The sequence below is a fragment of the Schistocerca americana genome, chromosome 1, assembly GCF_021461395.2.
Source record: "Schistocerca americana isolate TAMUIC-IGC-003095 chromosome 1, iqSchAmer2.1, whole genome shotgun sequence".
Taxonomy (NCBI): Eukaryota; Metazoa; Arthropoda; class Insecta; order Orthoptera; family Acrididae; genus Schistocerca; species Schistocerca americana.
The window spans coordinates 605,214,898-605,242,272 of NC_060119.1; the positions used below are offsets into that span (position 1 = coordinate 605,214,898).

At 41.4% G+C, this 27,375-nt stretch overlaps 1 protein-coding gene across 8 annotated transcripts in view; it reads right to left on the bottom strand.

The window, feature by feature from the left end:
- The window catches only part of LOC124607049 (histone deacetylase 6), a 325,114-nt gene that overhangs the window by 84,668 nt on the left and 213,071 nt on the right, over window positions 1-27,375 (bottom strand). For all 8 annotated transcript variants that reach the window (XM_047139236.1, XM_047139241.1, XM_047139228.1 and 5 more), the window contains one exon: window positions 11,197-11,379. In XM_047139236.1, coding sequence (XP_046995192.1) covers window positions 11,197-11,379 — 183 coding nt within the window. The remainder of the gene's footprint in view (window positions 1-11,196; window positions 11,380-27,375) is intronic.

The window sequence follows — 27,375 nt, forward strand, 5'->3', positions numbered from 1 at the left end:
GCAGATTAAAACTGTGTGCTCAACCGAGACTTGAACTCGGGACCTTTGCCTTTCGGGGGCAAGTGCTCTACCATCTGTGAAAGGCAAAGGTCCCGAGTTCGACTCTCGGTCGGGCACACAGTTTTAATCTGCCAGGAAGTTTCATATCAGCGCACACTCCGCTGCAGAGTGAAAATCTCATTCAGAAAATCATTACTTTGAAAAGAAATCATCCATTTTGAGATTCCTTAAATTGCTTTGCAAATAAAAAATGAATCTCTTTGGCTTCTGCCTCGGGTTCTTCGGACAATGCATGTTTTATGATTTTCCTAACATTTTACCGGTATGAGTGGCTGGCAGTGTCAAAGCTTCACACTCGAAAGCGTGTAATGAACTGCAGTCAATCTTCGCAATTGCAGATTACAAGTGCCTGTCGCACCAGTGTCTGAACACTTTTTCCTGGTTATTACTGCTGCGGTTCTCCCCTTCTTACCTGCAACAGTCATTCACAGCAGCACAGGAATTTAGGATCCATTTAGCTTGAGGTTTTCCTCTTTTCTGTTAAAGTTATTGTCATGTTTTTGAATTTGTATGGCTTCCCTGAATAAGTAACTGTGGCAGCTCTTCTACACAGAAAGAGCTTCTGTGTGGTCGTAACTGTGGCAGCTCTTCTACACAGAAAGAGCTTCTGTGTGGTCGGTCCCATACAGCACGTACTCTGCCAAGGCCAATTTCCCCACTTGTCCCAACATGCAATACCATTTATGTTCAGTGCTCCTGGTGTTGATGGATTGTCCAGTCATTCCCACATATATTTTTCCACTTGCACTGAATATGCTGTATATTCCTGAATATAGCAAGAGGTTTCCTTTTGTCATTTGCTGATCTGAGATACTCTTTGATCTTCTTGGTCCATCTGTAGTCTTTACATCGCATTCACACAACATAGAACCAAATTTGTGCTTTGGGATATATGGCAGAAAGGCCAGACCCTAAACTACTATTTTCAACATGCCACTCTGCCAAATGTAAGATTTTATCATACTTCTTATGCAACTGCTGGCGTGATTAATGCTCCTCAGAATGTTTTCCAGATATAGCATTTTGTATCTAAGGTGCCACAACACACAAATTTATCTCAAGGGCTTTACAAACTTATTAATCATTCCTTTTTCTGACTTGCATGGTGAGTTCACAGTTTGCACAGGTTTTCAACAGATGCTTTGTATTGGATTCTTCTTTGTGAAAAAGCTGAGGAATTACGCACTGAAACTGGCAGGATGCTGTTCAACCAAAACCACCAACTTGCAATACGAAAAGGAACAGTTACACGTTATCGAGAGTGTCTATGCTGACAAGAGTACATTGTACTGCTTGCCGATAAGTGAAATGTGACTGCTCTAATGAAGACTGAAGATTACGAGCAGAAGATTCAGTACCTTTTAGATCCAACATCCCACTGAAAGCTAAGAGAAGATCCGGTGCAGCACTTCACACAGAATACAGGTTGGCTAATCAAGAAATCTTCTCACTCAGTGGACATTCCTGTACAACACCAAAGTTCAACACCTCAGCTGAATCGATTACCAAAATTCCATAAAGATTATGTATCATTAAGACCAACTGTATGTGCTCCTGGTTCATGGACACAAAAACACAAAATATTTGATCACTCTGTTTCCTCCACACAATCATCATCCTGGCCAGCTATCTCTCAATGATTCCCTGGAGCATGTTGATTCCATTTTCCTCACATGATGTCAACAAGCTCTTTCATGGATATCTTGGCTTGAGCTACTACATGTGAAATAGCAATTTCTATGAACAGGTACACTGAAGACACCACTGTCATGTGGAGCCATGGTGAGGAACAGCTTGATGACTTTGTAAGACATCTGAACAGTCTCCATACCAACATGAAATTTACTATGGAGGAAGCAAAGGAGAAACAGTTACCCTTTCTAGATGTATTAGGTATGAGGGATGGTGAGAATCTGCGACACAGTATCAAAAACTGACATACCCAAACCAGAAAAGAGGAACGATTTAACATGCTAGCAATGCTAGCAAGATGAATATGTGAGCTGCAGCACCTTGTAATTGAGATGCAACAACTGGCAAGCATTCTGAGCAGCTCTGGGTGCTCCAATGCATGCACAAGAAGTGTCACGAAATCTAACACTCAATGAAGTGACACATTGGTAGAAGAAATCTGATACATCCCCACAGTCACAGACTGAATTGGTCGTATTTTGCACAAACATGATGTAAAGAATATTTACAAACATACCAAGAAGATTAACATGTGTCTCAAATCCAAATAGTCACAGGACAAAAGGCACCAACTTGCAATGTTGGGAATACATTGCATATCTAGTACATTTGAAAAAGTCTATGTGGTTATGACTGGAAGGATCATCAACACCACGATCACAGTAAATTAAACAGTACTGCAGGTTGATACAGGTGAAGAAATCTGCATGGTGGAGCACGCAATGTGTAAGACTGGCCACATAATAAAATTCATCAACATAGTAGCAGTTTCTGAGGATAAGAGCTACAATGCTCGAGTGTTTAAGGAAGCCACAGAAATTCATAAAAATGACAATAGCTTCAACAAGAAAGACAAAGGTCTGAAGCTCTATGGATCCACGATTCCTGTGTTGCAGAGAATTACTGTTCCAGATAGCAGGGCAAGGACCAAGCAGTAACAACATGGGAAAAGCCCTGACATGTTGGTGTGACAGGTGCATATAATCTGTGGCCATGAGCTCAACTCAGTCTGCCACCAGCAATGGATGGTGAAGCTTCAACAATACCAGTCACTTGAGCTGACAAAATGCAAGAAAAATCATCAGACAAATATCGACTAGAGAACCAAAGATAACTATTCTGACTGACACTTTGTATTAGAAAAATACAGTAATCAAGAATAATGGAACTTTTGATACAGCCTATTAGTGTTACAAGATAAGCCTAACAAATGGCATTTCTCCTCCTCCTCCTAACAACTTGTTCAATAATTGAGTCCCTTACAGCACAAGTGGTATAATGCCACTTCTTCTTCTTCTTGTTAATAGGACAGAGATCTTGTTCAGTAACTGGCATTTGTTAACATTTCAAACTGTGCCATTCCTACCTAACTTAGAAACTGCATTTGGTTTTTTTTTTTTTTAAAACCTTTGTACTGTCGAGCTAGGACCCATATTTACATAAAGATGAAGTACGTCTGCCTCAGACAACTCTTATACTTGTGTTACCTGGATGTTGTAAACGCTTTATATCTCCCCATATAGAAAATCTCGTTGTCCTACACCTCATTGTACTGTGGACGTATGGTGATACCTTCACTACTAGCAATGCTTTCCAAAAAAGTGATTTGTTTGTTCACAAAGTAAATGCATTTATCCTTTGTTGTCCATTTCTCAGACTAAGATTAATGTGAAGCCATATATAATACATCCACCATCTAAATAATTGTTACAATCAGTTCTTGCTAATGCTATTTTCGTATTTTGTGTAAAACTTTAAAAATATATGACCCTTCCAGGCTTAAAGCTTGTGGCCTTTTCATCCACAGTCAGATGAGCTATCCATTGCGTCACCAACCGTTTATCGTTTCTGCCAAATGCCTTCCATACAGAAAATCAGTGCTAAGATTTGAGAATAATAATTTTATAGTGCTTTAGGTTGTAGCTCATGACTGATAGCCGATGATCTAGTTATAAAACACAGATCCATTTGCTAAAATTCTATGATTCCTTAGTTTTGAGTGAGTTTAATGATGTTAAAGTGAGCAGGGAAAAGAATGCCCGTCACTGCACATATCGCTGTTCTAAATGGGGCGAGTATAAATGCATAAACTTTCGTAAGGTTTCAACAATCGGTGTTCACAAAATTCCTTTCTATTGTTACTTAAAAGTTGAGATTTCCATCCCTAAATAGCTAAAACGTTTGCAGAAGAAGTATATAAAAAAACCTTATAACTTTAGCTATCACTCATATAACACATTATAGCTTCGTCTCACATCTAGTCTGTGATGACATCAGAGCTTCAGCCAACAACAGAGCATTTTCTATCATATGACTAAATCTTGATATTTAATGATTTTTTAAGCTTTAGTTATGTAAGAATAACAGATATCTTGTGAGGATATTAACTATAGATGCTATCTGAGTGTTATAATCAATCAGAATAACAATGATCTGAACCATATTTTTCACATTGGAAAACAGCCTATTATTACACACTATTATATGGCCTGGGGGGAAAAAAGGAAATTCCACTATGTCATCAACCAACAAAAGGCAGTAAAAATTTAAAAAAACTGCAACTAACATTTTTCATGGAACCACTAATAGATGAAGTGAAATAGCATGCAAAAAATATTTCCAGGAAACATTAAAAATCTGTGGTGGTAGAATGACCAAAGTCGTGAAAAAGATAGTACACGCAAAGTCACCAGGTGAAGACAAACAAAGTAAGAATGTTCCTGGTAACAAAAACCCAGAAGAAACAATGATGATAATAGATGACTTCATAGCACTGTTCCCCTCTTATCAATCACACCATGCAAGATCCCACAACCCAAGCAGAAGATATTTATCAGAAAATATGAATATCCGACTGCTCGATAATTTGTACAAAAAACAAAGTCAAAGAAAAAAACGCAGTACAAAAAACAAAGTCAAAGAAAAAATGCAGTTGAAGAAAACATTTACTGTAGAACTTTCAACAAAGAATTCAACTTGCATTTCCATGCTCCTCACAAGGACACCTGTGCACAATGTGATACTTTGTAAATAAATGCAAGCATTCAACAGATGAAAAGGAAACGGCATAGCTTCAACAAGACTGTGGATTGCATCTTTACAAGGCACAAAAAGCTCTTTATATATTTACAATTTGGTTGTCACGACCTGTCATCAAAATTATAATTCGTGTACTGCTGGGATGAAGAGACTGGATCTCGAGGTTCCCAAGAAATTGTTGGTCCCTTGGTCAAACACACTGAGACATAAGCACGGTTCACAAGACATGCTGTCATGTACACTGATGAAAGTTTAGCAAATACAGAAGCTAAAAGAAAACTTATCATCATTTGGAGAGGACAACGACTATACCTTTCTGACAATCCCAAATACCATGGAGCAAAGAATGACCACTCCCTTACATTCAAAGTCACACCTGAAATAGTAAAGCTCAAAGTATCTGCACAGATCATCGTCATCATCGGTAAACTTACAGGAACAACTTGGGGTGTTCAACCGGGGTGTTCAACCAGAAGTGCTTCAAACATATAACCTGGCACTACGTTTTCCATAGTGGAATATTCTGCACCGGTCTCGGAAAATACTGTAAATGCCAAACAAGTTAATACAGTTTTGAATGAGATTGGATGCACTATGATAAGCTGTCTATGACCAATTCCTGTCAGCACACTGTACCAAATTCTGAATATAGCACCACCAATTATTTATAGGAAATCAGCTGCATAAGTGGGGAAGACGGAACAGGAAACTGATCCCATACATCGGTTATTTGGACACAAGCCTCAATGACCAAGACTTGGATGAAGATAAAACTTCAGGGGCTGACATCTGCATCAATTCTTTCATCACCTGGAACTCATCAAGTGGAACTTTGGCAAGTAAAATTGGTGGACGTAAAGAAGGGAGTCGTGAGTCGTGCTTGGATTGCTCAGTCGGTAGAGCACTTGCCCGCGAAAGGAAAAAGTCCCGGATTCAAGTCTCGGTCCAGAACACAGTTTGACTCGGGTAGGAAGTTTCATATCAGTGCATGCTCTGCTCCAGAGTGAAAATTTCATTCTTTGCCAAGATTGTTTGCTTGAGGCCAACTGAACAAATGATGAAGAGGAACTATTGGACATGGAAGACACTGAACAGACTGAGAATGGAGGTGTCACTATGCAAAGTCAACCTCAGAAAAAGGGACTTCGGCACTTGTGATGAAATGTTCCAATGTGGTGACCAACAAAACCAACAACGTCTGTCGTACTGGTGATCTTGCTGCAGCTACAAAACAGAAGTCATGCTGCCAAATACTTCACTAATCACAGAATATGAAGAGAATTACCATGTTATTTCCCCCCTCCCCCTTTTGCATTTTTATTGTTATTATTCTCTGTCTTTACTTTATTGAATTTTCCCTGAATTGGATACTTTGTATGTAATTAACCTCTGTATATCATTAATGCTTTACCAGCAGTGCAATTATTTTGTGTCCTTGACACACAAAATAAAATAAAGAAATAAATAAATGTACAGAGCATGACAGGAATTTGAAATTAGCCATGACATTAAATGAAACTAGTTTTAAGTGAAAAGAATAACACTGAAATAGTAGACAAAAGGCTCATGAAAAGTGACTCGTTCTAACTCCCCAACAATGGTGATTTTGGCTCAATAGAAAACTGCAGCAAGACAATGGTACATTTTGTCCCAATGATTGGTACTATTTTACTGCCAACTCAAGGGGAAAATAAGATCTCTTTCATGTCACTGTAAAGACAAACAATGGCATCTTGTCTGTGGAAAACTTCCGTTCAATAATCAAATGGAAGACTGACAATTAAAAGCATCCAGTGTCGTAGCTAAAGATGCAATGGATTAAGTATCAAAAGAGTGATCCATTTACACTATTTTTCGACGAAATTCTTTCAATGGACAAGGGATTTCACAAGTTGGGCTTAAAGCCAGAATTTAAAAAAAGGATCCACAGTTTCTCTGAGTAACATACCTCAGGGAAAGCTGTACACAAGTCCACAGGTGGTAAAAAAGAAAGTAGGACGACATGGAAGAACTTTTGCCCTTCATTCCAAAAGTTCATCACCATAACTTTCAGAGTCTTCTGTCTTTTCACAATGCTGAAGACAATGCCCACAGAATGGAAAAGATGGTACTGAAGATGAGTAACAAGAATTATGTAAATACAATATTGTATTTTCATAGTACATAAAATACTTTACCTGAATATATCACAAATAATCATTAGTTCTGTAATTGGATAAAATTTATTGGACTTGTTAATCTGAATGTTTAAAAAAACTATTTTTATAATATATATCATAAGAAAGTGACACAGACAGTACGCTGAATTTTGTACAACAATCCTAGTAAGCCAGTACATATCACGAAACAAGAATAATCTGTGCGACACCACCTGGACTCCAAGGGGCTCTATTATGAACCCAAAATGGACCACTTTCATAGAAGACACCAATGCAATGCATACCATCAAACTACTACCTTTAAAGAGCAATTGTGTTCCACTTAACTGCATAAGGAATTTTATGCTTAACAAGGACACTAAAACTAACAGGAATTTGATCAACCAAAAAATAACCATCTGATGCAATATTGGTAAATGTATGAAACATAGATTTAAATCTAACAACGAAAATAATCAGTTATTGACAATATATTGTAAATGGATATATATGAAAATCTACTCACCAAACAGTGGCAGGGGAACACACACACAAAAGAGTTTAACTTTTACAAGCTTTCAGAGCCAGTGGCTCCTACTCCTGGCAGAAGAGCTGAATGGGAAGGAGGACAGGTGAAGGAAAATGACTGGAGAGTTTTAGTTCAAAAAGTCACCCAGAAGTTCAGGTCAGGGGAGACTTACTCGACAGAATGAGAAGGAAAGACTGATTGCTGGGGACTGCAGCAGACAAGATTTGAAAACCAGAGAGTTTAAACATGGAAGGCAGGGTAATATACCCCACATAAATGGTCGGTCTGCTGCTGAACATTTCCTCAGTCAACACCCACCTGATTCCAAACCTGTGACACCCTTCTTGCTCACCTTAATCAACTCTATACTCACCAACAATTACCTCACCTTTGAGGGGCAGACATACAAACAAATATACAAACAGATCAGCAGTACAGCAATGGGAACCAGGACGGCTCCTCCTTATCCCAACCTTTTCATGGGTAACTTGGAAGAGGCTTTACTGGGCTCCATAGGCCTTAAAACCCTGGTTTGGTTTAGATGCATTGATGACATCTTTGCCGTATGGACTGATGGTGAGGCTGAGCTGTTAACATTCCTGTAATCTCTAAAGAACTTCTCCAAATTAAATTTCTTATGGTTATATTCCAAATCCTGTGCCACTTTCCTGCATGTTGATCACATTCTCACCAAAGCCCAGCTACACACTTCGATCCGCTAAGAAACAACAGTACTTATATTTTGACAGTTGCTACCCTTTCCATGTCAAATGTTCCCACCCATTTAGCCCCGACATTCAAGGCAAACCTATTTGTTCAGATGCAGACTTTACAGCAATATACCACCATTCTCACTTTAGCCTTCACTGTATGTAATTATCGCAACAGCCTAGTTCAAAAGCAGATTTCCCAGGCCATCACATCAAATCCTGGTACCGCTAATCCCTCCAAAAAAACAACTTTGGAGTACACCACTTGTCACCTTGAATGTATTATCAGCTACTTCGATAAGGCCATGACTTCCTAAAATCATGTCCTGAAATGAGATCCATTCTGTCTCAGATTTTGTCCACCACACCTAGAACAGATTTCATTGCCCTCCCGATCTCCGCAATATCCTTGTCAGACCCTATGCTGCTTCTGCATCTGTCTCCCTACCCTATAGCTCCTACCCCTGTGACCATCCCCACTGCAAGACTTGTCCTAAGCACCCTCCTACCACCACCTATTCCAGCCCTGCAAATGGCAAAACATATACTATCAAAGTGAGAGTCACCTATGAAACAACCCATGTCATATACCAGCTGTTATGTAAACACTGTTCGGCCTTTTACATCAGCAAGACTACCACCCACTTAACAGTCAGAATGAATGGGCAATAGCAGAGGGTGTATACAGGCAACACACATTATCCTGTTGCACAGCATGCTGTACAACATGACAGTTATCACCTTGGTGCCACCGAGCGAGGTGGCGCAGTGGTTAGCACACTGGACTCGCATTCGGGAGGACGACGGTTCAATCCCGTCTCCAGCCATCCTGATTTAAGTTTTCCGTGATTTCCCTAAATCGTTTCAGGCAAACGCCGAAATGGTTCCTTTGAAAGGGCACGGCCGATTTCCTTCCCAATCCTTCCCTAACCCGAGCTTGCGCTCCGTCTCTAATGACCTCGTTGTCGGCGGGACGTTAAAACACTAACCACCACCACCTTGGTACCTGTTTACCACACGCGCTATCTGGATTCTTCCCTCAGACACCAGGTTCTCAGAACTCCTCAAGTGGTACCCAGCACTACAGCACATCCTTGGTTCTTGCCATCCACATGGCCTCAATTTACACTAATGCTTTCCGTCTCAGCATTTCTTCACATAACTACTCTTTTTTCCACTCCATTTTAGCTTCCTACATCTTTCATTTTCTGGTCTGTCTATTTTTCACTGTCCCCCCTCCCACGGGTAACACACAATGCACTTTGCTTTTCACTCTTATTAACTCATGCATGATGTTTCAATAGTAATCTCTGTCTTGCATATTACCCTGTCTTCCAACTTTAAGCCCTCAGGTTTTCAAATCTCGTCCAGTGCAGTCCCTAACAATCAGTCTTTCCCTCTCATCCTGTCTGTTAAGTGTCCCATGACTCAGGGTTCCAGGTGACTTTTCTGGTCTGTGCCCCTTTCCCTAAACCTCTCCAGTCCTTTTCCTTCATCTCTGTTCCTTCTCCTTCAACTCTTATGCCAGAAGGAACCACAGACACTGAAAGCTTGTAAAAGTTAAACCGTTTTGAGTGTCTGTGTGTGTGTGTGTGTGTGTGTGTGTGTGTGTGTGTGTGTGTGTGTGTGTGACTTTTCCTACAAATATGAGACTTGTTTTTTAAGTAAGTACTGTTTTGAAATTAAAAAAGACGTGCTAAGATATCTCAATAATTTTTATTTACATGAAAGCCTGTACCTTAATCTACTTTTCTACATAATTTCCATCAATATTGAGGCACCTGTCACAATGTCATACCAGTTTTTGAATACCCTCCTCATAGAAGTCTGCCGCCTGACTTGTTAACCACTGCACCACCATTGTTTTGACTTCATGATCGTCTTGAAGACGCTGAACGCCCAGGTGTTTCTTCAAGTGCAGGAACAGATGGTAGACACTGGGCGCAACATCGGGGCCGTACGGAGGATGATCTCTAGAGTTTCCCATCGAAAAGATATGATGAGATCTTCGGTCTGATTCGCCATATGCAGACGGACACTGTCTTTTAGCAAAACGATGCCCTTGCTCAACTTGCCATGTCTTTTGTTCTGAACTGAATGGCGCAGATTGTACAATGTCTTACAGTACGCTGCTGCATTGATTGTCTCATTACGAGGCAGAAATTCCACAAGCAATACTCCTTTTCTGTCCCACACAACTGTGCACATGATTTTCAGGGCAGAAATTGTTTGCTTAAACTTCACTTTTCTGGGTGAATCCGAATGCTGCCTTTCCATGGACTGTTGCTTTGATTCTGGTGTGACATAGGCCACCCATGTTTCATCACCCGTAACAATTTGGCGTAAGAAATCATCACCGTCGTTGTGGTACCGGTCAAGGAAAGTCAATACACTGTCTAAACGTTTGGTTTTGTGCACATCCGTCAACATTTTCGGTATCCAACGGCACACAAGTTTCGGTAATTCAAGGGCCCAGTCACAATGCCATACAAAACACTACGTGAAACATTAGTGTCTGTTTTCTCTCACCTTATTGTCCACTTCCTGCACCAAACTTTCATTAACGACCGAAGGACGCCCACTCCGTCGTTCATCATCCACATTTATGCAGCCATCTTTAAATGTTCTCACCCACTTTCTTACTATTCCATCACACATAATGTTTTCTCCATAAACTGCACAGATCTCATGATGAATATCGGTCGCTTTTAGGCCTTTAGCAATAAGAAATCTTGTAACAGCCCGTACTTCACAGTCGACAGGACTCACGATTATCGGAGGCATCTTAACTGCGCATGTGCAGAATGCCGACTGCAGCGCTGCGGCCGCGGTGTGGCAAAACGGTACTTACTTAAAAAACATGCCTCATATTCTCTGCGAATTACAGCAAATGAGAAACCCCCACCACACACACACACACACACACACACACACACACACAAGTGTAATTAATCTGCAGCAATAAATGTTGATTGTGAGATGTTAAGAAACTATGGACAAGTTAATCATACTAATCATTCATACTAACCTCAAGCACTGATCCAGCTGCAACTGCGGCTGATTCATAAGTTTCTGGGTGCAAATACATTGATGAGAAGTCATCCTGCAGCTTAAGGATGTCATTCAGTTTCATGTTTTTTATGTCTTTCATCTTCTTTATATGATCCCTCGAATGCAATAGCTCTAGTTCTTCATCACTCACAGGACGAGCCTACGAAATAATTTCAGTTTTAGTATCCAAAGATAAAAGACACTTTTCACTACTTCATACACTTAATTATGGAACCCTGGCAGCTACTACCATCAATTCAATTGCAAGTCAGTTCACCTTCCTCTGTTATCATCATTTTCCCCAAAGGTTTACAGATGATAACCCTCTCCACTGTGGCCACCATGAAACACCCACACTGCTTTGAACATTATTGGTATGCAGTCGCCGGGCTCAAGTTCTTCGCACACCTCAACACCTCTAAGCCATCAAGAAAGACACAAGAGATGATGTGAAATTCAATATGTATATGTTCACCAATACTTATTCATAGTTAGCATCTGATAGGCGACAATATTATTAGTGTCTGCAGCATTCTCTTGGTCAGTTCTAAACAAGTAACAACAATACCAGCACCAGATGATCCTAGTTAGCTCTTGGCATATAAAAGATGAGCACACACAAATCAGATATGACTAAGCACAGCAAGAACCCTTTTAAGGACCAACTGTACAGAAAATTTGGTCTCAATATTAAAAAGTGCCAAACACTGAAGGCATTAGCGTCAACCATAGACCACATTCAACACAAAATCCTGTAGGAGTATGAAATTGATTTGGCAGCTGTAGAAACTGAAGAGTCACTTAACTCAAGCCATAAGATATCTTCATCCAATTTACTTGGTGCTGCGTATGACTTGATCTGATTTACTTGGTGCAACATATTACGGCGGAGGGTATGCTGTACCACTGCTAGTCATTTTCCAACCTGTTCCACTTGCAAATAGAGCGTGGGTAAAACGACCATCTATATTTTTAAACAACATAGTTGTATGGAGATAAACAGCGATTAATTTACTTATAATCAATTATTCCAAATGACAGTCACAATCGCATTAATTATTTTGGCGCCAACCAGTTTCAACCTGTGACTGCGTCATCTTCAGACAATTTACACCATTTGTTTGCTCGCTGGAGTCATCACCCTGCTTGTGCATGGTTGGTAACTATCATACCAACCTTGCACAGGCAGGGTGACATGGCCAGTGAGCGACCAAATGGTGTAAATTGCCCTGAAGATGACCACATCACAGGTTGAAACCGGTTGGCGGCAAAATAAATAATGCGATTGTGACTGTTATTTTGAATAATTGACCGTCTATATGCCTCTGTAAAAAGCTCTTATTTCTCTTATCTTATGTTCACAGTCCTTACGTGAAATGTACGTTAATGGGGGTAGGATTGTTCTACAATCAGTTTTCTAAATAGCATTCCTCCAAAAGAACATTACCTTCCATACGGGGATTCCCATATAAGTTCCCAAAGCATCTACATAATACTTGCATGTTGATGGAACTTACCAGTAACAAAACCAGCAGAATGCTTCCAAATTGTTTCGGTGCCTTCCATCAATCTGACCTGGTGGGGATCCCAAACACACTAACAGTACTCAACAATGGGTCACGCTAGTGAGCTATATGTGGTCTCTTTTACAGATGAGCTACACTTTCCTAAGCTCTCCCAACAAAACGAAGCCGATCATTCACCTTTCCCACTACAGTTCTTATATGTTTGTTCCATTTCATATTGCTTTGCAGTGTTACACCCTAGATATGTAATTGACTCACTGTGTCAAGCAGCACACTACTGACACTGTATTCGAACATTACGTAATTGCTTTTCCTACTCATCTGCACTAACTTACATTTCTCTACATTTAGAGCTACCTGCCATTCATCACACCAATTTTGTCAACTAGTATTTTATCCTCCTACAGTCACTCAATGACACCTTCCCTTACAACACAGCACCATCAGCAGATTGCTTCTCACCCTGTTCATCTGATCATTTATATGCTTTCTAAAACCATGCTGGTTTGTGGTCAGAAGCTTTTCTGCCTCAAGGAACTTTATTATATTCGAACTGAGAATATGTTCAAGAATTCCGCACCAAATCAACGTTCAGGATATTGGGTTGTAATTCTGTGTGTCAGTTCTTTTAATCTTCTTATATACTGGAGTCACATGCACTTTGTTCCTGTTGTGAGGAACTTTGCACAGGGCAGGTGGGCAGGAGATTCGCGATAAATGCAAGCTAAGTGAGGGGACAATGCTATAGAGTACTCTGAGTAAAACCAAGTTAGGATTCCATCTGAACCTAGCAACTTATTTGTTTTCAACCCTTTCAGTAGCTTTTCTACACCAAGGATGCCTATTACTACATCCTTCATGTGGAAGTCCGTGTGGTGGTCAAATAAACGAAAAATTTAAAACTTTAGCTTTCTTTTTGCTACCTTCTATTGCCATACCAGATTGGTCAACGAGTGACTGGACAGAAGTCTTTTGATACACTAAGCAATTTTACGTAGAACCAGAATTTTCTCAGGTTCTCTGCTAGATTCTTTGCTAAGGTATGAGGAAGGTAGCTGTTGTATATTTCACACATAATCCTTTTTACAGGTGCACGAATCTCTGCTAACTTTCATGTGTCAGCATTTGCATATTCTATTCTAAACTAAGAACGCAACAGTCTTTGCTTCCTCAGCATTTTCGGAATTCTGTTATTAAACTTGGGACATATTTCTCCAGGGCACATTTCATTTACAATCTTTTTAAACTTAGCCAATAATTGCTCTACTTCCATCATACTGGAACTAAATGATCTCCATTCATTGTCAGAATGGGATTCTTGCATCTGCTTATCTGCTCTTTCTAGCAAAACTACTCTCACAGCCTTTTTGGCTGATTTATTAACTTTAATAACTATCAACACTACAATTGTATCATGATCACTAATCCCTGTCTCTACACTGGCACTATTGACAAGGTCATCTAAAATATATCCACTGCTTGTAGGCTGCCAAGCTAGCTACTCAGGACAGTTTTCTGAGAACATGTTCAAAAGTACATCAGAAGTACTTGACAGCCTATAAGCAGTTAACTGAAGTCACCTCCAACTAGTATTGCATGATCTGGGTATTTCCACACTACTGAGAATTCACTTTCTTTAAGTGACTCTAAAACTGCCATGGTATTATTGAGCACTAGATAAATACATACAACAATTAAACTGATTTCACCTAGACCTGTTACAAACCTCCACATAACTTCACAGTCACACTCATTAGAGACAACACTTTTGTTTACTGCAATGAACACTCCCCCTCCTATAATAACATCCAGTCTGTCTTTCCAATATATGTTCCATGACTCACTAAATACAGTGATCAGTGAGAATATTATTACCACCTGATAGCCAGCATGTCCGCCTTTGGCATTGATAACAGCAACAACATGTAGTGGTATGGAAACAATGAGGCCTTGGAAGGTCGCTGGAGGGAGTTAGCACCACGTCTGAACACACAAGTCACCTAATTCCCATAAATTCTGGAGAGGGTGGCAATGAGCTCTGATGCTACGTTCAATAACATCCCAGGTGTGTTTGATCAGGTTCAAATCTGGCGAGCTGGAGGGCCAGCACATTAACAAACTCCTCACTGTGTTCCTCAAACCATTCCATCACATCTTGTAACATGATACATTATCCTATTGAAGTATGCCACTGCCATCATGAAACACATTCGTCACGAACTGATGTGCGTGGTCGGCAATCAGTGTCCTATACTTATGGCTGTAATGGTGTTTTGAACAAGCTTCACTGGACCCATGAAAGCCCACGTGATTGTTCCCCAGAGCATAATGGAGCCATCGACAGCTTACCTCTTCTGTCCCACAGAACAGATGTCAAAGAGGTGTTCCCCTAAAAGACGATGGATTTGAGCATTCCATTCAGCATGATGAAAAAGGTATCAGGATTCATCAGACCAAGCAACAGTCTCCACTGTGCCAATGGCCAGTGTCAATGGTCACGTTCCCATTTCACTCGTAGCTGCCAATGTCATGGTGCTAACATTGGCACATGCATGAGTCATTGGCTGTGGAGGCCCCTCGTTAGAAGCGTTCGGTGCACTGTACGTTCAAGAAGCACTTATACTCTACCCAGCATTACAGCTTGATGTTAGTTCCATCACAGTTCATCACCTGTCCTGTTTTACCAGTCCATTCAGCCTATGATATCCAATGTCTAATGAGGGCTGGCCATCCAACCCCACATCTGGATGTGGTTTCACCTTGGCTTCATCAGGTGTTGAAGACATTCACTATGCCACTTCTTCAACACACGGCAAGTCGTGCAATATACAAAATGCTCATGCCGAGCCTCAGGGCCATCACAATCTGCCCACAGCTGAACTCAGATAGTTGGGGCGCCTTCCCCATTCCACACACAGACAGCACGCTCAGTGATACTACATACACCGTGCATATGTCTGACTAGCAGTCATTAATCACCAACTGACACTGCTATCACCTGGACAGGTTTATATCAATATTAGGTTGGTGGTCATAGTGCTCTGGCTGATCAGTGCCTTTTGGAGCTTTCTATATTGGGTTTCATTCAGCTCTTGGTCCCAAGAATAATTTGAGTGCAACAAATTTCCAGGAGGGCAGTAAATTCTGGAAAGATGCAGTATATAAAAGATCCACATTTTATCTACCAGTAAACGATTGGTGAAGTAATTGTAGTGAATATCTTACAAGCCACATGGAGTCATGTACTGGAAACCCACGACAACCATATGGTGTAAATGGGAGACTACAATAGCCATCATGAACTATGGAAATACAAATGTAATGATGAAAATGGGAAGAAGCTGGTTGATTGGTATGAAGAACACAACCTCCACCTGGTTTTTGATACTTAAGATCTGTGTATATTCTGTTCTGGCGCCTGTAAAACAGATCACAACTCTGATTTATGTTGTGTGTCCTCCAGTAATAATGGCCTGTTTTACCAGTGTCAAGTTGAGTCCTGGATGACTTCTCACACAGCCAACACTTCCAGTACTACTCAAAATAGTTACAAGCAACCTTTCACGAGATCATTTCCCAGAGCTAGATGGAACTCTGGAAGTGCTGATGACTCTGAATTTTCTAAAGTCTGGCAAATGTGTGGGATAGATACCACCAGTAAGGACAAATTAGAGGAAGTTCACTGGAACTGTTATGCACACCAAAGAAATGTATCCCACGAGGCTTCCGCAAGAATAAGTACCGAATGGACAGAAAAGTGCTATATTTTATAGAAAAAGTTTTTAACAATGACTTTGAAACAGCTGACAATTTCTACACAGAATCAATGCAACTTGCCATTTGCAGTGGACTAAAACAGTTCAGGCCTTAGATTTACACACCTCAAGCAGAAAAGCTTGGTCCTCATTGAGAAAACTTGTAGGAGCCAACTCACCAGACCGAATGCAGGAGGCTGTTACTCCCAAGCATGTAGCAAGTAACATTGTGTCCACCTCTAGAACTCCTCAGGTTGAATCACATACAATTAAGGTCAAAACGGAATTGAAAGCTCTCAAACTAGCCTCTAAATCTAAATCCAACTACTTTGGACCTTTCAGCAGTGAGGAAATGACAACAGCTCTAAGAGAAATGAAAGTATGGAAAACACCTGTTTTTGACGGCATCCATTCAGAATTCCTAATTCGCATAGCAAAATAAAAGATGGCTAGAAGCATTCTTTACTGATATTCTCTAAACTGTTAGCAAAGGGCCATAATTTGGAAAGAGTAAAAAATCACGGTAAATCACAGTAAAAAATGAGGAAAACGTATGATGGCTCCTGCTGCAAGCCACAAAGACCTGGGCATTGTGAGTCTGTCTTGACCAAATATACCTACAAATTGTTGGCACATACTTCCGTAACTCGAGGTTACAACCAACTGCTGCCAAAACAGAAGTCACCCCTTTGCCTACCAACAAGTAGCCAATGAACAAACAAACAAACAAACAAACACACACACACACACACACACACACACACACAAAGTCCTACTTCATTTGGAATTATTTGCAGAAAGATGACCACAGGCAGTTTGGATGAATATTCTGTGTTCTGTTGCCTTTTACAAGGCTCACTGTAGTTGTATTTCATTCTGTCACCTATTTTGATGGGCTAATTTATGAACACAAAATACAGGCTTTACATGCAATATGAAGTATGATTAAGCCTACAGGGATAGTAGAGAAGAGTTTTAGAAATCTAATATGGCTAACAGACAAACTGACCAATGCCCTGGAGCAATTGTGGCAAATGCACCAATTGTCTGGTCCGAGTCTTGAATGGATGGGTTCTGCAACTGTTTATAGATTATTCCATGAAGCTCAAAACAAAAAGGGCTTGTTAGCCTCATGCAAGCCACAGTTGGAAGACTGGGAAAGTACCCCTGAAGGATTTTTGACACACTGAACAAACAAACAAACAAAAGTGCATAGAGTGTAGAACATACTTTCTACAATTTACAATCTTATAAACACACATCTACATGTAATCTACTGACTACGGAACTGCCAGCAGGAAGTTTACAGGTCTATCATCATATGATTTTACATTGCATTCTTCTGTGCAGTATCTGAAGGTCTGTTTTGTTTTGTTGTAGAGTGCAAAAACAACTAGGGTAATATGTGCCCACATCTAAACTATAGAACAGAGAGGGGTCAAAAAAAATAACTAAACATCAATCCCAACTGACATAAGAGAAGACAGCTAAAAACAAGGACGTGGAGAAAAGGTTACTGAAGACACCATACAGAAACAGAGGTCCAAAATTAAATAGCCTTCGCCATACTGCTTTGACAGATAAAAAGTAAAACACGGTCAACAGCTCATGCGTTATTTGCTAAAACAGCCGATAACTTAGATGGCAAACTTAAGTGGGAACGTAAACAGATGAAAAATGGACATTCTGTCAGGAAGTGGTGGACAGTTAGGCCCAATGGGTACAATGTGGTAGGGGAGTGCAACTTATCAAATGACGATGGATAAAAAGGCAGTGCCCAATACACAACCTAGTTAAAATGACCTCCTCCCAGTGGAAGGGGCGAGACAAGATTGTCCAAGCCGCTGGGAGAGGCTTAATAATCCTGAGCTTATTCCCATGAAGGGAGGACCAATGGCGAAGCCAAAGGGACACTGCCTCCTGACAGACAGCAACACAGAGATCATTGGAGGGAATATAGGAACTAGTGGGCTTAGGTATAAGGACTGCAGCCTTGGCAGCTGCGTCAGCAGCCTCATTTGCTGGAAGACGAACATGGCCAGGAAACCACATAAACTGCACAGTGGCGCCATCAAGAGTGAGCAAGTGGCAGTTTTCCTACACCCTTTTCACTAAGGGATGGGCAGTGTACAATGCACATAGACTTTGAAGGGCACTTAGAGAGTCTGAGCAGAGGATGCAATTGAAAAGTCGGTGTTGCCAGATGTACTCCGTGGCCTTATACAGGGCAAAGAGCTCAGCTGTAAATACTGAGCAGCGTGTCAGAAGGCAATATCTAAAGACGCGAATGCCAATGACTAAGGCACACCCTACAGCACGGTCAGTCCAAGAGCCATCAGTGTACACCTTAGGTACCCTCACGCAATTTCATGTGAAGATCATGAAACTGAAGGCAATAGAGCGAGGCTGTAATAGTGTCCTTAGGAAGTGAATGAAGGCCAAGGTTAACACAGGCCACTTCACAAAGCCATGGTGGCGAAGGGTTCACACCCACCGGGAAAGTTGCAAGTAGTATAAAGTTAAGCTGCCAAACCAAGTGCCAAAAGCGAACTCCAGGAGGTAACAAAGAAGAGGGACACGCCCCGTAATGACGATCAAACTAATCATCGAAGAAGAATGTACAGTATGGGTGGCCATGCATGGCAGACATACGGCATGCATACCTGTTGAGGAGAAAGTCACAGTGGCAGGACAGTGGTAGTTCAGCAGCTTCAGCATACAGACTCTCAGCCAGGCTAGTGTAAAAGATGCCAGTGGCCAAACAAATGCCACATTGGTGGATAGTGTTGAGACAACATAAGAGGGATGGACATGGAGACACTTAAACAAAGCACCTATAATCGAGTTTCAAACGGGCAAGCGACCAGTACAAACGGAGGAGGGAAGTTCGATCGGCACCCCAAGAAGTACCACTGAGGACACGTTGTACACTGAGGGACCGTGTACAGCAGGCTGCCAGGTAAGACACATGGGAGGACCAAGAGTGGTTCCTATTGAGCATGAACCCCAGGAATTTTGTAGTTTCAATGAATGGAAGAGCAATAGGCCCAAGATGTAAAGAAGGTGGGAGAAACCATTTGCACCACCAGAAATTCATACAGACAGTTCTGTCAATGAAAAAACGAATGCGATTGTCGATGCTCCAGTAGTAAAGATGATCAAGACATCACTGACTAAGCCGCTCAGTGAGAGAGGTCCATGGAGAACTGCAATAGATGGTAAAATCGTCAACAAAAGGGGAGCCAGAGATGCCTGGCAGGACATTACAGGGTTAATGGCGAAAGCAGAGAGGATGACGCTCAGGACAGAACCCTGAGGCACACTGTTTTCCTGGATAAAGGTGTCCAACAACGTAGAACCCACACATACCTTGTAAACTCAGTCTTTTAAAAATTCCTGAAGGAAACAGTGCAGGCACCCACGGAAGCCCCACGTATAAAGAGTACAGAGGATACCAGATCTCCAGCAAATGTTGTACACCTTCTCCAAATTGAAAAACACGGTCACAGTCTGGGATTCCACAGAAAACCATTCATGACATGGGCGGACAAAGTGACAAGACGGTTAACTGCAGAATGGCGCGCTCAAAATCCACACTGTGCGGTGGTTGGTAAACTGTGAGACTCGAGCCACCAAACCAGACAGGCATGAATCATATATTCCATCACCCTGCAAATGCATCTGGTGAGAAAGATGGGGCAGCAGCTAGAAGAAAGGTTTTTGTCCTTGCCAGGCTTAGGTATGGGTATGATAGTGGCTTCATGCCAACATCCGGGAAACGCGCCCTCTGCCCAGATGCAGTTGTACTTGTTAAGCAGAAAGAGAAAGGCGCTTCAACATCTGAATGTGGACAGCGTCTGGCCCTGGGGTGCAGGATCTGGATGAACTGAGAGCATGATCTAGCTCCCTCATATTAAAGGCGGCATTGTAGCACTTGCAATTCTGAGAAGAGAAGGGTATCGCCCGAGCCCCCTCCACTCGTTTCTGATGGAGGAAATTTCAGCAAAATGGTGGCCCAAGGCACTGGAGATAGCAACAGGGTCCACAATAACATCATCTGCTACTATCAGGCCAGAAATTGGCGAATGAACTTGGTCCCAGACAGCTGCTGGAAGTTGGCCCACACGACAGAGGAAGAGGTGGAATGTTAAATGAACTAGTGAATAAAATCCAACTAGCTTTTTCGCTAAACCAAAGAACGCAACGAGACTTTTCTAGCATCTGTTTATACTGAACGCAGTTTGCCACTGTAGGATGACGGGTAAAAACACGAAGAGCACGTCTCCGTGCGTGAATTGTGCTGTGGCATGCCTTAGCCCACCAGGGGACTGGGACACGGTGTGGTAAAGAGGAAGTGTGAGGAATGGTATGTTCTGCAGCAGTAAGGATAATGTTTGTGAGATATTCCACCTGGTCATCACAACTGGAGAAATCCTGTTCTTTGAAGGTCGCCAGGAAGGAGTCAAGTTGCCGGCTGACCTTAGTAAGTTGTCATTTGGGTGTGCACGCAGGGGGTGTAGGAGTCAGCAAACAAATAGCACATGGGAAATGGTTGCTGGAGCAGATGCCACAAAGAACGGACCACTCAAGAAGATGGGCAAGCTGGACAGAGCAGAAGGATAGGTCTAAATGGGAATAGATGTGCGAGGAGTTGGAAAGGAATGTTGGTGCTCCAGTGTAAAGGCAGAAGAGGTCGAGTTGATTAAGACCATCAGCGAAGAGGGCACCTCTCTAACAGGTTCTGGGAGAACCCCAAAGGGGATGATGTGCATTAAAGTCACAAGTAGCAGAAATGGGGGAGATAGCTGCCCATTAAGCTGAAGAAAGGCTGCCCTGGTGACATCGAATAACAGAGAGACATAAATGGTACAGAGTGAAAAAGTCAATTGGGGAAAGAAAAGGCGAACTGCAACAGCTTGAAGATGGGTAGTCAGGGAGATGAGTTGACTATGAACATCATCCTGTATGAGCAGCATGATGCCCCCATGAGATGGAATGTCAACCTCAGGGGGGTAGGTAAAAACGAACCGGGAAGAAATGTGAAAGCTCAAAGTGGTTGTGAGCACTCAATTTCATTTCCTGACGGCAGAGTACAAAGAGTAAAAGCAGCCATAAATCCTCTTTGTGGGACGGAAGGCTGCAAACATTCCATTGGAGGAGAATCATGATGAGGAAGAGATGAAGGGGTGTCGCCTCAGCCGCTGCCAAGTGACAGCCTGCGAAGAGTCGCTGCTAAAGGGCACAGAAGCAGGAGGATCCTGCTTCATGGGGTCCACAGAAGCATCGGCTTGCTTAAGCTGTCGGAGTCCAACACAGAAAAACGGTTGGTGGTGCGCACCAGCACATGGGGGCCAGCCAGGTTAAGGTATCGCATCCAACACCATCTAAGAGGATCTTCGAGTCGGCAAATGAGAAGACCGTCTGCCTTTGGTGGACTTCTTCAAGTTTTTCCAGTTAGCAAAGGAAGACTCGGGTGTTCTTTGGCTGGAGGGATGTAGGAAGTCTTCATGGGAGTACTCCTTCTGTCCTTTCTAGCCTACCGGTTGTGAAGCTGGTAGCTTTGCCCCTTGAGGTGAGAGTTTGATGGAGTGTTGCACAGCTGGATGGGGAATGGCGATGCTAACTTGACACTGAGCGAATTCACAACCTCAGAGTTGAATTTGAGGTCGCATGTCGGCGTGACCATGTCCTTCATGGAGCGAGGGGTAACAGGAACAGGACAATAGGTGTGCTGAGGGGAGAACACAGGGTTTGTGTCTAGCCAATAACTTGCAATTGACTGGGTAGGACATTTTTTCCTTTATCCGGATCTCTTGGCAGCCAACTCATCAAGATAAATGGGACAATCCCAAGAGGAGGCAGCATGGCCACGACTGAAGTTGGTACAGCGGGGAGAAGGAGGCAGACAATCGCCCTCGTGCACATTCCTTCCACAGGTGTCAACAAGACATTCTAATGTGGCTGAAATGACGACGCTGGTAGCAGCACATTAGGTTCGGAATGTACAGCTGGGCTGTGATAATTTCATGGCCTGCTTTGATCTTGGACGGAAGCACCACTCTATCAAAGGTGAGAAAAAGAGTGCGGGTGGGCAATAAGGAGGAATCTACATTTTTCATTCCCCAATGGACGGCGATGACACCCTGATTGGAGAGGTAAGATTAGATTTCAGCCTCGCTCAGACCGTCGAGCAGTGTAAATAACACCACAGGAATAATTTAGAGTTATATGGGCCTCAACACAAACTTGGTAGCCATGGAGAAGCGAGGCAGCAAGTAGTCTCCAACAGCAAAGTGCCATTCAGTAAATGAGAGCAGGCTTTCACAGGGCCAGCAACTGCTTCAGCACCTTTCTTAATAATAAATGGATTTACAGCAGTGAAGGACTGACTATCTTCAGCATGTGAGACCACAAGGAACTGTGGTGCTGCTTGAAGGGTCTTTGAATTGTTCGCCTCATTATGTTTACATTTCATAGACGTTGATTGTAAAGATGATTGCTCACTGCGAGACAATCTCCCATGATTGCCAGCGTCTCTGATGGAGCACTCCTTCCATCAGGGGCCCCCTTCACAAGGAGCGCACCCACCTCAGATGATTGTTCACAACTAAGGACACCTCCCGAACACCTGACAGAGGGACCAATCAGCAGAATGGGAAGGTTGCAGCTCAGGCAATCACCCCTCCCTGAGCCTGTCCTGTACCACGGGATACGTGTGAACCATACCTGTCAACCCAGGCCTAGGAACTACACGTTACCCAGTCACCTGTTAAGCATCAGATGCGTGGGCTGGCCTTCAGGAGCGCAAAGGGAGGAAGAAAAAAAAGAGGAACCTCGAATGCTAAAGTGGAGGAATGAGAGGAGAACGGAAATGAACAAAGGAAAAGGGAACAAGAAACAGTGGCGACACTGTTCTTATGTCACCGACAGACAATGCGGAACATTCCTAATAACACCCCAGATATGTTCCCCAAGGGAGGGGGAAAAAAATATCAAGAGGCTAGACATGCAGCACACAAGGGAAAATATGCTGCAAAGGCTGGGACCCCGTGGTAGCAAAGCACAAACCTGCCAAAGAGTGGTGAGCCGCCTGGGGGGGGCTGAAGATCTGTGGTTCTTCACAATCACAAAGTGGGGACAGTTGTTTACATCATACGTGTAAAAAATATGCGTAATTACCATTCAGTGTTTTAATTCTGTCTAGCATTTACTATGTTTTGTGTGGCAAGTCATATCCCAGTGGTTTTTAGGTGATACACAGCATATTATTACTTTGTTGTCGAGTCTATTCTTGAATCCATGGAATAGTAATGTTGAACTCAGCAACCAGCGCTGTTACTGTCAGTGGTCATCTAGAGCAGAGCCAGTTATGGTTTGCATCATCAATATTTTCATGGATTGGTAGATTATTACTATCCATGAACATCTTGTTTTTGTGCTCATTCATGAGAGCATTAATGTGACATACATGAGCAGGTTGAATGTTGTTAAAAACTGACAGCTATTCTGCAGGAATTGATTTAATAGTGCCAGCAATCATTCTCATGGCATTATTTAGTTGGACAGCTGTATTTTGTACATGTGGGCTTTTAGCCAAACTAGGCCACAATATTCACCAGCTGAGAAGACAAAACCCGCAGCAGAGAACATAGGATGGATGCCGATGCTCCCAAAGTTGTACCACATAGCTTTTGGACAATGATGTTTCTTGTTTTCAATGTTTTGGCTGTTTCTGTCAGATGTTCCCTGAAAGATAAGAGTACTACCAAGGGTTGTGCCATGAGCGAGTGCTGTGTTTCCTAACTGTAGGTGGAGTTTTCTTCCGGTACGTTTATTAATTAGGTGTGAACAGGAAAACCTCCGTTTTGTTGGTGTTTGTTTCTAGTCTCCATTTGCAAATGCACCATACCAGAGAACAGAGCTAAACATGAGGATAAACACTGGAGGTATAAGATATAACAAGTGCTGCCTAGAAAACAGAGTGACCCCAAAATATGCTACTGTGAACACAAAAGTGGAGACATATGTAGCACAGTTAGTAAATAACGAAAGTGAACGCAAATGAATACAAGAAGAATGCCATTGATTAGTACATAAACAGTACAACTGAAACCGTTAAATATGACATAATAAGAAATGTATAGTTCTTTTAACTAGTATCACCTGTATTGAAGGTAAATCTTCCAACAAATCTGAGTTTAAGTTTCATGAGAAAGTTACTAATTTAACAGATCTCGTCCTCGATAATAATGAAATGAATTTGTTACAAAAGGGATTAAAATATAATCTGCCACAAAAACGAAAAGCTACCGCTGTAGTTTCCAATGATAGGCCACGCAAAAGTAGTACTGAACACACAAAACTTCCTGTATTAGAGCAAAACAATAAACCTAGTAAAATTGTCAAAGTCATACATTCTTTTACAACATATAATAAGGTAAGGGAAAATGATAACCAAAAACAGGAACTGCAACATCTGTACAACATTAAAAACAAATTAAAAGCACATAATACCATAGCATTAAAAGCAAACAATTGTAATACCATTGTCTTGATGAAAAAAATGGGTATATAAATAAAATGCCTGAATCCTTTAAGGCAAATAACATCACACATATAGGTAAGGACCACGCAAACAGATCCCAAGCACTAATAAAAAGAGCAATCAAAAAACCTGGATTTTTCTTAACACAGAAAGAACAGAATAGGTATTGAGTAATGAACCCACAATGCCGGAGGCTAACAGCACAGTCGAAAGCATGTAAACCAAAAGTTTCAATTACACCAACTGTAAATGGTCCTGCATACTTAACTAAGATAAAGCTGAACCAAATTAAATGTGACAGTTAGATGAATCATAGATGATATACCATCAAAAACTTGCTACACTTAATTGCAGAAATAAAAGGCATAAAAATCCTGGACAGCAGCAGATTTATTTCCTTATACATAACTAATCTATATACCAATGTACCTATTTGTTATACTATTGACATCATAAAGGAAAACCTCTTCAACTAAAAACAGTATATCAAGCGGAAGTTTATGAATCAGTGGAACTACTAACCATAATATAACCCCGTATCTATTTTAGCTTCAACAACCAAATATTTTCACAGAAAGGCGGTCTTGCAATGGGTACTTGCTTGTCTAGCACACTAACAAGTGCATTTCTAGAAAACAAAGAAAATAAATTCTATCAAGAACATGACCACTGAAAAAACAAAGTAATATACTGTTTAAGATACGCAGATGGCACAATCATTTGATGTAATGGATCAGCAAAGGAAATTAGGTATTTCCACCAACGGTTGAACAACATGCACAAAAACATCACCTTCACAATAAAATACGAACTTAATTGTCATGAACACAAAGTCAGTACGTTCTTTCAATATCTTCCACAAGTCCATGACTACAGATACCAATTGAAACAGCTCGTCTCCCAAGGAGCCATGAAGAGGTATACTTTCGATCAGCAGTAGATCGAATCACCAAATGCACTCTCATCAATGAAAATTTTAAATCAGAACTGAACACCCTCGGAACTGAACACCCTCAGAGCAGCAGCAATCAGTATTGGCTACAACCCAGAACTAGTCCACAAACTATATACAAACACATTAAATACAAACCACAAAGACAACAAAGATGAAATCACACTGACAAAGACTGAAACAAAAAAGAAAGATAAATTTGTAGTACTCTCATACTGGGGCCACATATCAGATAGAATGAATTACACAATAAAGAAAGCAAATTTCAGAATAGGGTTCTATATCAGCAACACATAGGAGCCAACATCATTCATAAAATAGACAAAACACAACAATAAAAATCATTCTGGAATTTACAAAATCAAATGCAGTGAATGTAATAAAGCCTATTTTAGACAGGAAGGCAGAAGTTTAAACTGAGATAGAAAGAACACACAAACACAAGGAAAAATAATCTTTCAGCTTTTATCACACAGAGAGAATAATCACTCCACTGAAAATACTGAGCAAAATATATTTTGCATAATGTCCCCAAAGGACAATTAATGGACATTTTAGAAGATATACAGGTGTCTGTATATGTGTGGATGGATATGTGTGTGTGTGCGCGAGTGTATACCCGTCCTTTTTTCCCCCTAAGGTAAGTCTTTCCGCTCCCGGGATTGGAATGACTCCCTACCCTCTCCCTTAAAACCCACTTCCTTTCATCTTTCCCTATCCTTCCCTCTTTCCTGATGAGGCAACAGTTTGTTGCGAAAGCTTGAATTTTGTGTGTATGTTTGTGTTTGTTTGTGTGTCTATCGACGTCCCAGCGCTTTCGTTTGGTAAGTCACATCATCTTTGTTTTTAGATATATTTTTCCCATGTGGAATGTTTCCCTCTATTAATTCTGAACATAGTGCTATTAATACAAGTGTGAAGTAAATTGAAAATACCACATATTACATAAGACCTTATAATAAAATTCTCTGCATCATCATCTCTCAAAATTATGAAACGCCAACAATAAATAACCCAGCATGATACACAGTGTAATCTAATCAGAACAAATTTTCCATTGTATATATAATATTGTCGTCACATTGATCACATCAAGCTGAAGGCCTCGAAAAGCAAACACAGCGCATACGTTTGTGTGTGTGTGTGTGTGTGTGTGTGTGTGTGTTTTTCAGAAGAAGGCTTTCTGGTCGAAAGCTTACTTGTTTAGCAGTATTTTTAATGTGGCTGTCTGCAACTCAACATCTCCTATACATGGTGAGTAGCCACCTATCCTTTTCATAACATTGTCCTTATTCTGTCCCAGATTTCCATTGTTTGTTTGCACACATTCCACACCTCTAATCACAACAAATTTTGTTCTCAATAATAGGTGGTCTGT